We start from the raw sequence: 17,669 nt of genomic DNA on the forward strand, positions 1-17,669 counted from the left end.
CCAATAGCTAAAAATATTTCAGCTTTGCAATAAGAACAGGGTTTATGTATAGAAGAAATAGATAAGATATATTCATAAAATTTTTATCATCAACGGTCACCTATTACTTACAGGTTATAAGAATACCGTTATCAATATTTTACTTCATGTCAATTAGAAACTCAATAATTCCTTTAAGATTTCAGAATCTTTACCAATATTGCAAGAATAATTTAGTTACCTTCTGAATTTTATCTTCATTAATGGGAAAATAATGCTTTCCATAAATTATTGTACTTTTTTACCAAGTGACAGTTGTCCTTCATAAAAAGTCTCTCCATAAGGCTAGTAACTACATTTTGTTATAAAAATAAATTCTAATGCTCCACAAAGTACTCTGAAGGACAGCCTCTGTCTCTGGGATCTTCATCAACTCACTAACGTCTTCACATTTTTATCTACAAATCATTACAAATACATCGGAATCTTAAATTAGAAAACCCCTTTAGTTTACCGAAAGCATTGCAAGATCATTGTTACCCTTCTTTTATGTACATAAATTGCTCTCTTTAGATGTAATTAAATTTTATAACCAATCATTTAACATTGCATTATATATGAGAAAATGAAAAAAGAATTATGGTAGCAGCAGGAGTCAAACTGTACTGACAAATTGCCAGTAGGTGCCTTTACCACTATGCTACTGATCTAAAACATTAATTGCTGCTCAAAAATACTCCATACTTTACATGTAAATCTTCAGAGAATATTTCACCTTTTTCTAATACCCATTCAGGTGAAATATTCAAGGAATCTAAAAGTGGTATCTACATACTTCTACAGTCATATTTGATTAAAATTGGCAAGCCTAATTCCACACTCACCTGCTATCAGATTTAGATTTGGAGTAAAGCTTCATAACTCTTTTAGTCTTACTTTCTCCTTGAAAAACCTATTGGAAAATGGTCTCTCTAGCAGATCATCTACAGAAAACATGTTCATACTAGAATGCCTCATAAAAATATTTTCATTTTTTACCATCAACAACCTTCTGACTTACAAGAGTAATAATCTTGACTAAACTGAATATATTAATTTTGTAATGTAAATAGACAGATAAAAAGTCTACTCACCAAGTGGTGGCAGGGCAACACACACATACAAAATGATTTAACTCTCACAAGCTTCTGGAGCCAGTGGCTTCTTCTTCTGGTGGAAGAGTTGAAGGAGAAGGAAAAGAGATGAAGGAAAAGGATTGGAGAGTTTTAAGGAAAGAGGTACAGTTTAGAAAAGTCACACAGAACACTGAGTCAGGGGAGACTTACCAGATGAGATGAGAAGGAAAGACTGATTGCTGGGGACTGCGCTGGATGAGATTTGAAAACCTGAAAGCTTAAAGGTGAAAGACAGGGTAATATTCAAGACAGAGATTACTAATAAAACATTGTGCACAAGTTAATAAGAGTGAAAAGCTAAGTGCATTGTATGTAACAGACGTGAGAGGGAGATGGTGAAAAACAGACAAATAGAGAAGGAGTGAAGAAAGGAGTAGTTACTGTGAATAAATGCTGAGACAGAAGGAATTAACGTAAATAGGCCAGGTGGCTGGTGAAAACCAAGGACATGTTGTAGTGCTAGTTCCCACCTGCAGAGTTCTTAGAAACTGGTGTCTATGGAAGAATCCAGATGGCACATGTGGTGAAACATGCACTGAGGTCATAACTATCATGTTGCACAGCATGCTCTGCAACACGATATTGTGTGATGCCAGTAGACACCCTCTGCCTATGCCCATTCATCCGGACTGATAACTTGGTAGTAGTCATGCTAATGTAAAAGGCTGAACAGTGTTTACATAACAGCTGGTATATGAATATGTCATTTCACAGGTGGCTCTCCCTTTGATAGTGTATGTTTTGTCAGTTACAGGGCTGGAATAACGGTAGTAGGAGGGTGCATAGGGCAAGTCTTGCACGAGGGATGGTCACAGGGATAGGAGCCATAGGGCAGGGAGATGGGTGCAGAAGGAGCCTAGGATGTGACAAGTATATTGCAGAGATTGGGAGGGTGATGAAAAGCTATTCTAGGTGTGGTGGGCAAGATCTCTGACAGAATGGATCTCATTTACAGGCTTAATTTTAAGAAGTCATAGCCTTGTCAAAGTAGCTGATTGATACAGTCAAGACCAGGATTATACTGGGTGACAAGTGGTGTGCTTTGAAGCCGTTTTTTGAAAGGATCAGCAGTACCAGAATTGGATGTGACGGCCTGGGAAATCTGCTTTTGGACTAGGCTGTTGGGATAATTATGTCCAGCGAAGTCTGCATCCGAACAAATATGCTTGCCTCAAATGCCAATGCTGTATGGGAGGGGACGTTTGACATGGAAAGGATGGAAACTGTCAAAATGTAAGTATTGTTGTATGTTAGTTGGTTTGATGTGGATGGAAGTGTGTAGATGGCCTTTAGTAAGAATGAGATCAACATCAAAAAAAGAGGCATGGGTTTGGAATAGGACCATGTGAACTTTAATTTGGAGAAGGTGTTCAGAGATCCAAGGAATTTAAACTGATCAGCCTCACCATGAGTCCATACAGCAAAAATGTCATCAATGTATCTAAACCTAACCAAGAGCTGAAGACTTTTGGATCCCAGGAAAGTCACTTGGAAAGTGATTCATGAAAAGTTTGGCATAGGAAGGAACCATCCTGGTTCCTATGGCTGTCCCCCTGATCTGTTTGTATGTCTGCTCCTCAAAGGTAAAGTAATTGGTGGTAAGTATAATGCTCAGCATGAAGAATGTCGTAGGTTTGGAATCAGGTGTGTGTTGACTGACAAGCAGACAGACCATCTACATGGGGGATGTTGGTACAGAGGGAGATGGCGCCAATGTTTACAAGCAAAGTGTGTGTTGAGTGGTATGGGCACAGATTTCAGACAATCTAGGGAATGGTTGGTATCTTCAGTATAGGGGACAAGTCTTTGTACTATGGGTTGCAGGTGTTGATCAACTAAGGCAGATGTACATTCATTCGGTGCTCTGAAGCCAACAACTATAAGACGACCAGGATGATTGGGTTTGTGGATCTTAGGATGAAGGAAAAAGGTGGGGTGCATGGTTTTGGTGGGTTAAGAAATTGTATGGATTGAGGTGTAAGTCAATGTGAGAGCGTGAGGTTTTTGGGAGGGACTGCAGGCCAGTTTAAGTCACAGAGATGGGATCTTGGTGGCAGATGCTGTATGTAGTGGAGTCAGACAGCTGGCGTAGACTTTCACTAACTTCCTAAAATCATGCCCTGAAATGAGATCCATCTGTCTGAGATTTTGCTCATCACATCTATAATAGCTTTTCATCACCCTCCCAGTCTCTGCAATATTGTTGTCAGACCCAATGCTCCGTGTGCACTCATCTCCCTACCCTATGGCTCCTATCCCTGTGAACATCCTTGGTGCAAGACTTGCCATATGCACCCTCCTATCACCACCTATTCCAGCCCTGTAACTAAAAAAACATACACTATCAAAGGGAGAGCCACCTGTGAAACAACGTATGTCATATACCACCTATTACATTGTTCTGCCTTTTACATCAGCATAACTACCAGACAGTTATCACTAAGGATGAATGTGCACAGGCAGAGGGTGTATACAGGCAACATACAATATTCTGTTGCAGAGCATGGTGTGCAAGATTAGATTAGATTAGATTTACTTTCATTCCAATTGATCCGTAGTGAGGAGGTCCTCCAGGATGTAGAGCATGTCAGAAAAACAACAATACATGACAAATATTTACAACTCAAACAAATAAGCTAATGTACCATTCCATAGGTCCCAAGTGGCATGGTCGTCATTTTCTAATGAACACTACATGAAAGAATCATTTTACAAATACTAATGCTCTGAATTTAAAATAAAAAAGTTTTTTATTTATTTATAAGGTAATAAACCTGTAATACAACTACTAAATAGTTATTTACAATGAACACATTACTGCACTGAACTGTTGCGGAAGTTAGATTGTACTTACACACACAGACACACACACACACACACACACACTTATTTACAATGAACACATTACTGCACTGAAATTGTGCAGAATTTATATTGTACTTATATATATAAAATCTGGGTTCTTGCCACAGACATCAGTTTCTCAGAACTCTGCAGATGGAAGCTACATCTACATCTACGTGATTACTCTGCTACTCACTATAAAGTGCATGTCAGAGGGTTCAATGAACCACCTTCAAGCTGTCTCTCTACCATTCCATTCTCAAACGGCACATGGGAAAAACAAGCACTTAAATTTTTCTGTGGGAGCCCTGATTTCTCTTATTTTATCATGATGGTCATTTCTCCCTATAAAGGTGGGTGCCAACAGGATGTTTTCACAATCAGAGGAGAAAACTGGTGACTGAAATTTCATGAGAAGATCCCCATCACAATGAAAAACACAATTGTTTTAATGATTGCCACTGCAATTCATGTATCACGTGTGTGTGTGTGTGTGTGTGGCACAATCTCACCTATTTTGGTATAATACAAAATGAGATGCTCTTCTTTGAACTTTTTTGATGTCATCCATCAGTCACACCTGATGCAGATCCCACACCACACAGCAATACTCAAGAATAGAGTGGACGAGTGTAGTGTAAGCAGTCTCTTTAGTAAATCGGTTGCACCTTCTAAATGTTCTGTCAATGAATCACAGTCTTTGATTTGCTGTACCCACAACATTATCTATGTGATCATTCCAGTTTGAGTTATTCGTAATTGTAATCCAAAAGTATTTAGTTGAGTTTACAGCCTTCAGATTAGTGTGACTTCTCGCGTAATTGAAATTTAGCGAATTTGTTTTAGTACTCATGTGAATAACTTCACAATTTTCTTTATTTAGAGTCAACTGCCACTTTTCACACCACACAGATATCTTATCTAAATCATTTTGCAATTCGTTTCAGTCATCTGATGACTTTACAAGATGATAAATGACAGCATCGTCTGAAGATAATCTAAGAGGGCTACTCAGATTGTCTCCTATGTCATTAATATAGATCAGGAACAATAGAGGACCTAAAACACTTCCTTGAAGAACACTGGACATTACTTCTGTTTTACTCTATGCCTTCCTGTCTGTTACTATGAACTGTGACCCTTCTGACAGTAAATCATGAATCCAGTTGCACAACTCAGACGATATTCCATAGGTGTGAAGTTTGGTTAGAAGACACTTGTGAGGAACGGTCTTGAAAGCCTTCTGGAAATCTGAAAATATGGAATCAATTTGACATCCACTGTCTATAGCACTCATTACATCATAGGTATAAAGAGCTAGTTGTGTTTTACAAGAATGATGTTTCCTGAATCCATGCTGACTGTGTGTCAATAAATCATTTTCTTTGAAGTAATTCATAATGTTTGAACACAGTATATGTTCCAAAACCCTAACGCAAATCTACAATATTAATATGGGCGTGTAATTCAGTAGATTATTCCTATTTCCCTTTTTGGGTAGTGGTGTGGTTTGAGCAATTTTCCAGTCTTTAGGTACAGGCCTTTCTGTGAGTGAGCAGCTGTATATAATTGCTAAATGTGGAGCTATTGCATCAGCATACTCCGACAGGAACCTGACTGGTATACAATCTGGACCAGAGGCCTTGCCTTCATTAAGTGATGTAAGCTGCTTTGCTACACTGAGGATATCTACTTCTATGTTTCTCATTTTTGCAGTTGTTGTTGATTGGAATTCGGGAATATTTACTACATCTTCTTTGGTGAAGGAGTTTCAGAAAAACATGCTTTAGTGGCACTGTCATCAGTGATTTCACCATTGTTATCACACATTGTCTCTTGCCACTGGTGTGCTTTATATATGAGCAGAATCTCTTTGGGTTTTCTGCCAGATTTCAAGATGGAGTTTCTTTATGGAAATTATTAAAAGCATCTTGCATTGAAGCACACACTACATTTCAAACTTCTGTAAAACTTTGCCAATCTTGGGGATTTTGCGATCTTTTAAATTTGGCATACTTTCTTCATTGCTTCTGCAACAGCAATCTGACCCGTTTTGTGTACCATGGGGGATCAGTACAATCACTTATTAATTTTATGTGTTATATATCTCTCAATTGCCATCAATACTATCCCTTTGAAATCATTCCACATCTTGTCTATGCTTACGTGATCAGATCGGAAGGAGTGGAGACTCTCTCTTAAAAAGGAGTTAAGACCATTTTTATCAGCTTTTTTAAATAGATGTACTTTGCGTTTCTGTTCTATGGTTGTGGGTGTTACAGTATTCAGCCTAGTAGCAACTGCCTTGTGGTCGCTAATCCCTGTATTCGTCATGATACTCCCTATTTGTCCAATGTCATTTGTTGCTAAGAGGTCAAGTATGCTTTTGCAACCATTTACACTTCAAGTGAGCTCATGAACCAATTGTTCCAAATAACTTTCTGAGAAAGCAATTAGTACAATTTTGGATGACATTTTATGCCTGCCAATGGCTTTAATCGTATAATTAGACCACGGATTCTTAGGTCGTAAAAAAGTGTGTTTTAGGCACCTAAAATAGGCTCCTTCAGTAGTTCATTTAGGCTATATAAAACCTAAAATGGGCTCTAATAAAAATGATGCAGAGAAAATAAAAATAAATTATAATACACAGTGTTGACGGTATGAACATCTTATTAGTCATTAAAACAAGGAGAATGAATATTTACACAGTTACAGAGGACAGCAATCTACAACATTAATGTTGAACATAACTCCAAATATTTTTGAGTTCCTGCAAGATAAAGATCTCCGTGAAAAAGATGTGGCAATGGTTTAATTAATACATTCGTAGTTTCACATATTATGACCATAGTTGGCTTCACAATAAATAACCAAATTCTTTTCTAGGTTTTCTAGTGAAAAACTGTGGCACTCGTCAGTCAGAATCAATTTATACGCTGAAAAAGAACGTTCTACATCAACAGATGTGACGGGCGTACTTCATTTTCGGCACATATTGGACAGGAATGCTGCAGTCAGGAGTGCTGGATTTTCCACTAAGTATGTCAGCAGCTGCACACAACTCCTTCAGGCCAGTGTTCTGCAAAACAGTTTGCATTTTTGCCCGTACTTTTTCCCCTACTTCATCTGGTGCTTCATTAATTTTCATTTTGTCTTCTTCAAGCAAAGAAATATTGTCGTAGATAGGTCTCCCTGAGCCTTCTAATTGTGAAATTATTCTTGCTATAAATGTGTAGTGGCCCCTAATGTAAGATAAGTCCCGTTTTAAAGAAGAATCTTTGAGTAACTCCATTGCTGCAGTTATGGATGTAGCATCCTCCGGTATATTTTCAACCAACTTCTGGACAGCTGAGAAATGCGTACTATAGTATTCTGCTGCTATCAGCTACGTGCCCCAGCGGGTGCCAACAGGCTCTAGCAGCAATGGGACATCTGGAAGCTGTTCTTTAAATGCCTATATTTTTGATGGTGCCTTACAAAAATTTTCTTCACCATAGATATTACTTTATTTACTTTAGGAAATTGTAGCCCTACTTGCTCTGCTATGCGGTTGATCCCATGCACTACACAAGTTACGTGCAGCATCAATGGGTAGAATACTTTTAATAGTTGAAACGCTGCTATCATACACTCCTGTAAATTGAAATAAGAACACCGTGAATTCATTGTCCCAGGAAGGGGAAACTTTATTGACACATTCCTGGGGTCAGATACGCCACATGATCACACTGACAGAACCACAGGCACATAGACACAGGCAACAGAGCATGCACAATGTCGGCACTAGTACAGTGTATATCCACCTTTCGCAGCAATGCAGGCTGCTATTCTCCCATGGAGAGGATCGTAGAGATGCTGGATGTAGTCCTGTGGAACGGCTTGCCATGCCATTTCCACCTGGCGCCTCAGTTGGACCAGCGTTCGTGCTGGACGTGCAGACCGCGTGAGACGACGCTTCATCCAGTCCCAAACATGCTCAATGGGGGACAGATCCGGAGATCTTGCTGGCCAGGGTAGTTGACTTACACCTTCTAGAGCACGTTGGGTGGCACGGGATACATGCGGACGTGCATTGTCCTGTTGGAACAGCAAGTTCCCTTGCCGGTCTAGTAATGGTAGAACGATGGGTTCAATGACGGTTTGGATGTACCGTGCACTATTCAGTGTCCCCTCGACGATCACCAGTGGTGTACGGACAGTGCAGGAGATCGCTCCCCACACCATGACGCCGGGTGTTGGCCCTGTGTGCCTCGGTCGTATGCAGTCCTGATTGTGGCGCTCACCTGCACAGCGCCAAACACGCATACGACCATCATTGGCACCAAGGCAGAAGTGACTCTCATCGCTGAAGACGACACGTCTCCATTCGTCCCTCCATTCACGCCTGTCGCGACACCACTGGAGGCGGGCTGCACGATGTTGGGGCGTGAGCGGAAGACGGCCTAACGGTGTGTGGAACCGTAGCCCAGCTTCATGGAGACGGTTGCGAATGGTCCTCGCCAATACCCCAGGAGCAACAGTGTCCCTAATTTGCTGGGAAGTGGCGGTGCGGTCCCCTACGGCACTGCGTAGGATCCTACGGTCTTGGCGTGCATCCGTGCGTCGCTGCGGTCCGGTCCCAGGTCGACAGGCACGTGCACCTTCCGCCGACCACTGGCGACAACATCGATGTACTGTGGAGACCTCACGCCCCACGTGTTGAGCAATTCGGCGGTACGTCCACCCGGCCTCCCGCATGCCCACTATACGCCCTCACTCAAAGTCCGTCAACTGCACATACGGTTCACGTCCACGCTGTCGCGGCATGCTACCAGTGTTAAAGACTGCGATGGAGCTCCGTATGCCACGGCAAACTGGCTGACACTGACGGCAGCGGTGCACAAATGCTGCGCAGCTAGCGCCATTCGACGGCCAACACCGCGGCTCCTGGTGTGTCCGCTGTGCCGTGCGTGTGATCATTGCTTGTACAGCCCTCTCGCAGTGTCCGGAGCAAGTATGGTGGGTCTGACACACCGGTGTCAATGTGTTCTTTTTTCCATTTCCAGGAGTGTATATGCAGCAGCATCAGTGACGGCCAGAAGCACCTTATTCTTATCCACTCCGTTTGGGTATAGCACCTTAAGCCCATTGTTCACAAACTGTGCTATTGTTTGTTGGTTAGTTTTTGCAAGCTGTTTTGAGTAAATCATATGAGCCCTGGAGGGAGCATCTGGAACTAGCTTGCCAATAATCAGGTTTGCAATGTAACGGCCAAGACTGTCAGTAGTTTCATTCATCCACAGAAATCCATAACAAGATTCTCCAACATCTCAGATTCTGTGTAATGCAGCATTGTAAGCTGAATCCACATAATTCTTACGTAAAGTTGACTCTGCAGGAATAGACTGATGGCAGTACTTCTCAAGAAAACCTCTGAAAATATTGTTTTCTAGTTTCCGAAAGGGGATGTTTGCTGCCAAAAAGTGCATGACACAAATCACTGCAGAACTTGTTTTTTCGGAGGATTCACGATATTTTTTGGTTAAAAGAGTTTGCTTCAATTTTGACTTTCGTGCAACATTAGCTTTATGTGCGATTCCATCTGCATGCTGAGTTAAGTGAGATTTCTTAACACTCGAAACCTAATACGAGAGAAAAGGGAAATGCAGTTAAGAATCGCATATAAAGAGTATTTCGTATTACTAAAGGATAGTGATAAAAAAGAATCCTAAGTGACAGGAAAATAAGAAGTCGAAGAAAAACATCAACTAACCTCCTTGTTGCATGCTTGGCAGAAAATAATTTTCCCATCTGTTGTATAATGCGGAAAATCTTGCAGCCACTGCCTTATATGAGTAGAACTAGCTGCTTTCGGCATGGCGTAGCTTTCACACACAAAAAATAGAATTTATTTTGCACTTAGAACGTCAGTAACACTTAACACGTCGGTCGCTACACAATGTACTGATTTGTTTTCGCTGGGAAAAAGTGAACGATGACCTGTTTTTATTTATTTATTTTTTTTTTTTTTCCTTTTACTGCGGTGCATGGGAGCGGTAGGGGAAGTACCGTACTCGTTGCTGGACATATGGCACCTGACAGATGGCCGCCCCTTCTGAACAAGCGAATGGAATCTACCGGTGCTTCAGATGAAAACATCTCACTACTGGCAAATTATTTTTCGAACCGGAAAATTCACGTATAATACCTTTCACGAAACAGAGTAGTACGATAGGACTGCCTGTAGACAGCAGCGAGAAAATGCGCGAAGGGCAGTAATTTAGCTATAGAGGGCGTCTACGATTAACGTTGTGATTTTTTAATCCGTGCTCAGCTTAAGGCCTATGAAACCGTTTCTTTGCGAAAATACGCAGCTGGCCAGAATCCTACGAACGAAATATTTTGAAATATAACATTTAGTACTCCCACGTTGGATTCTAATGTGTAACGCAAATCTCTGACCGGTTCCCATTCGCTCACCGATGTTAAGCACTGTCGCGCTCGGCGCGTACTTGGATGGGTGACCATTCAACCGTGCCGAGTGCTGTTGGTAGTAAGGCAAGCAAAGGAATTGTAAACAGTCTCTAACGACCTTCGCTTTCGACGAAACGTAAAGCCCTAAGTTTACTTCCTTTTTCTAATCTTTGAAAACACAAGAACTCTATGTCAGATTAACGAAATAGATACTTTTAGGATTTTGATGCCGAAATAGGTAAAATTAGGCGTCAACAACGAAATACGCAATTTTAGGTCCTATAGAACTAACGGAATTCAGTTTAGTTAGTCATGAAACGCATAAGTACCAACTTATATGCAAATTGGAGCTTTGCAATATATATATATATATATAATATGTCTGCTTGTGTCTGTATATGTGTGGATGGATATGTGTGTGTGTGCGAGTGTATACCCGTCCTTTTTTCCCCCTAAGGTAAGTCTTTCCGCTCCCGGGACTGGAATGACTCCTTACCCTCTCCCTTAAAACCCACATCCTTTCGTCTTTCCCTCTCCTTCCCTCTTTCCTGATGAGGCAACAGTTTGTTGCGAAAGCTTGAATTTTGTGTGTATGTTTGTGTTAGTTTGTGTGTCTGTCGACCTGCCAGCACTTTCATTTGGTAAGTCACATCATCTTTGTTTTTAGGTATATATATATATATATATATATATATATATATATATATATATATATATATATAGAGGGAAACATTCCACGTGGGAAAAATATATTTAAAAAGAAAGATGATGAGACTTACCAAACAAAAGCGCTGGCAGGTCGATAGACACACAAACAAACACAAACATACACATAAAATTCTAGCTTTCGCAACCAACGGTTGCCTCGTCAGGAAAGAGGGAAGGAGAAGGAAAGACAAAAGGATATGGGTTTTAAGGGAGAGGGTAAGGAGTCATTCCAATCCCGGGAGCAGAAAGACTTACCTTAGGGGGAAAAAAGCACAGGTATACACTCGCACACACACACATATCCATCCACACATACACAGACACAAGCAGACATTTGTAAAGGCAAAGAGTTTGGGCAGAGATGTCAGTCGGGACGGAAGTACAGAGGCAAAGATGATGTTGAAAGACAGGTGAGGTATGAGCGGCGGCAGATTGAAATTAGAAATTAGCGGAGATTGAGGCCTGGCGGACAGCGAGAAGAGAGGATATGCTGAAGGGCAAGTTCCCATCTCCGGAGTTCTGACAGGTTGGTGTTAGTGGGAAGTATCCAGATAACCCGGACGGTGTAACACTGTGCCAAGATGTGCTGGCCGTGCACCAAGGCATGTTTAGCCACAGAGTGATCCTCATTACCAACAAACACTGTCTGCCTGTGTCCATTCATGCGAATGGACAGTTTGTTGCTGGTCATTCCCACATAGAACGCTTCACAGTGTAGGCAGGTCAGTTGGTAAATCACGTGGGTGCTTTCACACGTGGCTCTGCCTTTGATCGTGTACACCTTCCGGGTTACAGGACTGGAATAGGTGGTGGTGGGAGGGTGCATGGGACAGGTTTTACACCGGGGGAGTCACTGTCTTATATGATGAAATAGGCACTTTTTAGGATATTAAAGCCGAAATAGGCAAAAATAGGCACTAACGTCGAAATAGGCTTTTTTAGGTCCTATAGAATTAATGCTATTAAGTGTAAATAGTCATGAAATGCATAAGTACAAATTTTTATGCAAATAGGAACTCAGGAACAAAATAGGTTTTTACCTAAAATCCGCGGTCTACGTATAATTTTTCCAGCATATTGAAGGTAGATTGAAGTCGCCACCAACTATAATTGTATGAGTGGGGTATCTACCTATGTGAAATGAGAGTCTAGTTTTCCTTGAACTGTACAGAAGCTACAGCACTACAATATGTTCTTCGTTCTTGCCACCCACCTGGCCTTAATTTATGTTAATTCCTTCCATCTTCGCTTTTATTGATAGTAACTACTCCTTTCTTCACTCCTTTTCAGTTTTATACATCTTTCAATTTCTGACTTGTCTATTTTTTGCCGTCCATCCTCTCACGTCTGTTACATACAATGCATTTAGCTTTTCACTCTTATTAACTCATGCACAATGTTTTAGTACTAATCTCTGGCTTGAATATTACCCTGTCTTCCACCTGTAAGCTCTCAGGGTTTCAAAGCTCATCCAGTGCAGTCCTCAACAACCAGTCTTTCCTTCTCATTCTGTCTGGTAAGTCTCCCTGACCCAGGGTTCTGGTGACTTTTCTAAACTGTAGCCCTTTCCTCAAAACTCTCCAGTCCTTCTCATTCACCCCTCTTCCTTTCCCAGGTGCTAAAGACTACACTGTTGAGCACCCATAACACCATATCCACCCATCCATCTCTTCCTTCCTCTTCAACTCTTCCACCAAAAGAAAAAGCCACTGGCTCCGAAAGCTTGTGAAAGTTAAATCCTTTTGTGTGTGTGTGTGTGTGTGTGTGTGTGTGTGTGCCACTTGGTGAGTAGATTTTTTTATCTGCCCAGTTACATTATATTATCAATAACTGATTATTTTTGACAATATTTGAGAAATAACGATGTTACCCACCATATAGCAGAGATGCTGAGTCACAGATAGCCACAACAAGCAGACTGTCACAAATAAAGCTTTCAGCCAGTAAGGCCTTCGTCAAAAATAGACAAAAACACAAACACACTCATGCAAATGCAACACACACGCATACACATGACTGCAGTCTCAGGCAAGTGAAGCCACACTGTGAGCAGCACCACCAGTGCATGATGGGTGTGGCAACTGGATGGAAGGTAAGAAGAAGGCAGGGGCAGGGAGGGGCAGGGATAGTAGGGTAGGGGTGGCAGATAGTGATGTGGTGCAGGTTAGATGGAGGGCTGGCAAGAGACGGGAAGGGGTAGTTAGTAGGAAAGGAGAGAATTAAAAAGACTGGGTGTCATGGTGGAATGGGGGCTGTGTACTGCTGGAATGGGAACAGGGAATGGATGGATGGGTGAGGATTTATGGGGCAGGTCTTGCATCTAGGTCTATTACAGGGGTATGAGCCATGAGGTAAGGGGTTGGGAGCAGGGGTTGTGTAGGGATGGACGAATATATTGTGTAGGTTTGGCAGATTTCTTTGTATGTAATGCCTTCAAAGGAGAAGTAATTGTGGGTGAGAATAGAGTTGGTCAAGGCGATTGGGAAGGAGGTTGGTTTGGAATCCATGGGGCATTGGGAAAGGTAGCGTTCAATAGTGGTAAGGTGATGGGCACTCTGTGGTAGGGACATGGGCACCTGCATGGCGTCATCCTATACCAATCTACTCACGGGCCATCTAGACAAACCCTTAAACACCCAGAATCCTAAATCCCTCATCTGGTTCAGACTCACTGATGACATCTTTGTGCTCTGGATTGAGGTTGAGGACACTCTATTCCCATTTCTCCAGAAACTCAACAGCTTCTCCCCCATTTGCTTCATGTGGTCCTACTCAACCCAACAAACCACCTTTGCAGATGTTGACCTCCACCTCAAAGATGGCTACATCAGTGCCTCCATCCATATCGACCTACCAACCATGAGAAATACTTCCACTACAACAGCTGCCACCCATTCCATACCAAGAAGTCCCTTCCATACAGCCTAAACACCCATGGTTGTTGCATCTGCAGTGACAAGCAGCCCCTCTCAAAATATACCGAGGGTCTCACTGAAGCATTCATAGACTGTAATTATCCTCCCAATCTATCAGAATAAAAACCTCCTATGCCTTATCTTTCCAGTCTCCAACCACCTCCCAAAGTCCCACTGTCTGGCCACAGAGGAACATTCCCCTCGTAACTCAGTACCACCCAGGACTGGAGCAACTGACTTACGTTCTCTGCCAGTGTGGTGACTGGCTCTCATCTTGCCTTGAAATGAGAAACCTCCTGCCCTCTATCCTTCCCACTCCTCCTACAGTGGTATTCCACCATACACTGAACCTACACGATATACTTGTCCATCCCTACACAACACCTGCTTAACCTCAAGACTTATACTCCTGTAATAGACCTAGATGCAGGACCTGTCCCAGACATTCTCCCACCACCACCTACCCCAGTCCGGCCACAAAGGTCACCTATCCCATCAAAGGGAGGTCTACCTGTGAAACCAGTGATGTAATCCACAAGCTAACCTGCAATCACTGTGCTGCCCTCTATGTGGGCATGTCAAACAACAAGCTGTGTGACTGCATGAATGGCCACCAGCAAACTTTGGTCAAGAAACAAGTGTACCATCCCGTCGCTGAGCATTCTGCCGAACAGGACATCCTCCATTTCAATGACTGTTTCACAGCCTGTGCCATATCACACCTTTCCACTAAAATCGGCTTTTCTGAATTGTTCAGGTGGGAAATTTTCCCTGCAATATAACTGGCTGAAAGCTTTATTTGTGACAGTCTGTTTGTTGTGCCTATCTGTGACTCAGCATCTCTGTTATATGGTGAGTAGTAGCTTTCCTTTTCATAATATTGTTACATTCTACCATGGATTTTTCATTGTTTGAATTTATTATTTTCGTTAATATATATTAATTTTATGACTTACCAAATGAAAGTGCTGGCAGGTCGACAGACACACAAACGAACACAAACATACACACAAAATTCAAGCTTTCGCAACAAACTGTTGCCTCATCAGGAAAGAGGGAAGGATAGGGAAAGACGAAAGGATGTGGGTTTTAAGGGAGAGGGTAAGGAGACATTCCAGTCCCGGGAGCGGAAAGACTTACCTTTTTCCTTCGTGGAATGTTTCCTTCTATTATAACCATATATTAATTTTGTGTTATAAAAATTGATTTTTTTAACTATACAGTATTTAAATTTTACAATAAAATAAAATTTAAGGAAGTATGCTAGCAGTGGGAAACAAACCCAAGAGGGCATACTGACAGTATGAGAAACCTCTTCATGATTGAGGTGCCATTACATCAATTACTCTTCAAGTATCTGTCATATTCAATGCTTTCACAATATGTTGCAAGCACTTTCAGAGAAAAATATTTACCTGGTGCTGTGAGCACCATAGCATTCACAGTGTTGGAAGGGATGACATCATATGAGAGCATGCATAGTCAACACAGCCAGCTGTGTCCCTTCTCTGAGGCGTCCATAGTGCGGCTGACTACTGTTTCAGCACTCAACACTGATTTTTAGTTATAATGGAGACAGAACTACAATATATATGTTAGTCCATTTTATTTGCAAACCAGCACACACTCGAAGAGAAATGGCATAATTTTAGTGCCTTTTACGGTTCACATTCTGAAATAAATTGCGTAACTTTAGTGGGATTTCCAACTTGCATTTGAAGAGAAATTGCATAATTTTAGTGGGATATTTGCAGTTTGCTGTAGCACATTAGCACATGATAACCAGCCACCACTGATGTTTGATTTCACAGCAGGGCATTTAGTGTCCATTCAGTAACAAACTCCAAGTAACATCTCCAGTTGGTGTCGTAACTACATAAGCATAGAGGTTTTTATAATTTATTCCTTTATCCAAATGTTGATGCCTGGCATCATCCAGATTACAGTTATCAGCGTCAAGTACATGACAGAGTCTCAGCAGTAAGCAAACAACCTTCATACCACATACACTTTCCTGTTTGTGTTGAAACTTACTGTGTTTTCATAACTTAATGTTATCTGTGCACGGTACTGTACTGCACCACAAATTGCAAGGAGTAACCAGAATAGGAACAGTAATCCTGATGTTTGCATGCCTCTTTTTCGATTGTAGAATAGAAGAACACCAGCAAGGCACTATAAAAAATAAAAAGAATGCGAATAAGTAGTTGTTCTCACTTGCCTCAACAATTTCTGTGCACAACATTTGTAGAATTGAGTATTAATATCACTAACTGAAATAAAAAAATTATAATAAACTGACAATATTCTTGTATTGCAGTGTCATCCTCCACAGGATAATGTTTGTCACATTTACTTGGAGCAGTTATGACACTTTTCTTACCAAACAAGTTTCCCAAGGGACACCAATTTAAATATTACAAAGGTAGGCTTTATCACTGAAGAAGACCTTAGAGGTGTATAGTAATTTATTACTATCAGATATTTATGTTACTAAAGATAATTTTTTCACATTGTTTCACTGTCCCAGTACATTTCTCTGGAATACTCCAATCAAGTTCTTTTGTTTCACCTCCTTCTTAGCTACTGTTTGTTGTGCCAGTTGTATAATCTTTCACAACCATCACAAGTGCGCATGAATGAGCATCATATTCATACATTCAACACCAAGCTCCTCATATTACCTTCTCATATTGTGTTGTGTGTATCAAACAATTCACAGTGTCACACAAACATCCATAAAACTTGGTCAGTAGTGGAGTAGAAACTAGTAGCAGATGATACAAGCATAATTATAAGTGAGGACAGCAAATCCTTATTCATGACAGCTGAAAAGGTTCTGAAGAGTGTGCAACAGTGGTTTTATGCTAATAAGTTAACACTCAATTTAAATAAAACAAATTACATACAGTATGGTAAAGTAAATGAGAAGGATGATCACCATTTATCATTGAGTGCCCATGAAATAGAGAAAGTCTGGTCTACAAAATTTTTGGTCATGTACATTGATCAGCACTTGAGCTGGAAAGAACATGTCACATACAAATCCAAAAAACTCAATTCAGCATGTTTTGCACTGAGAATAATTTCTAGAGGTTGCAGTGCAGAATGTACATGATTAGTGTATATGGCTTATTTAGATTCCATTATATCCTATGGAATAACATTCTGGGGTGCAACTAAATGTTGCTTGAGAGAGGTTTTTAAATTACAGAAAAGGGCCATTAGAATTATTAAACACAGCTCCCCACAAACACACTGCAAGCCCTTGTTCATGCAGCTAAACATACTTTTAGTACCATCTTTGTACACATTAAAAAGCATACTGCATACAAGAACACATTTGAGTAGTTTACATGTAATTCAGATCTTCATGACTACAATACACATATCTGTAAGAATTTGCATGTAGAAAGAACAAGAAAAACAAAAACTCAAAAACATGTGAGCCACTATGGTATAAAGCTTTATAATGCTCTGCCACTCTGCATCAGGGGAACAGAAGATGAAGGAAAATTTAAGTCAGAATTTTAAAAAATTATGATAAATAAATGTTTTTATAGCATAGAGGAATATTTTGAATCCTTAAATC

The 17,669-nt window shown here is 40.9% G+C and overlaps 1 protein-coding gene across 1 annotated transcript in view; it reads right to left on the bottom strand.

The window, feature by feature from the left end:
• The window catches only part of LOC126092472 (multidrug resistance-associated protein 1-like), a 409,434-nt gene that overhangs the window by 297,213 nt on the left and 94,552 nt on the right, over window positions 1-17,669 (bottom strand). Inside the window, exons 5-6 of the mRNA XM_049908086.1 lie at window positions 16,126-16,252; window positions 7,123-7,154 (exon numbers count right to left, since the gene is read on the bottom strand). Of these exons, the coding sequence (XP_049764043.1) occupies window positions 7,123-7,154; window positions 16,126-16,252 (159 nt within the window). The remainder of the gene's footprint in view (window positions 1-7,122; window positions 7,155-16,125; window positions 16,253-17,669) is intronic.

The sequence above is a fragment of the Schistocerca cancellata genome, chromosome 7, assembly GCF_023864275.1.
Source record: "Schistocerca cancellata isolate TAMUIC-IGC-003103 chromosome 7, iqSchCanc2.1, whole genome shotgun sequence".
NCBI lineage: Eukaryota > Metazoa > Arthropoda > Insecta > Orthoptera > Acrididae > Schistocerca > Schistocerca cancellata.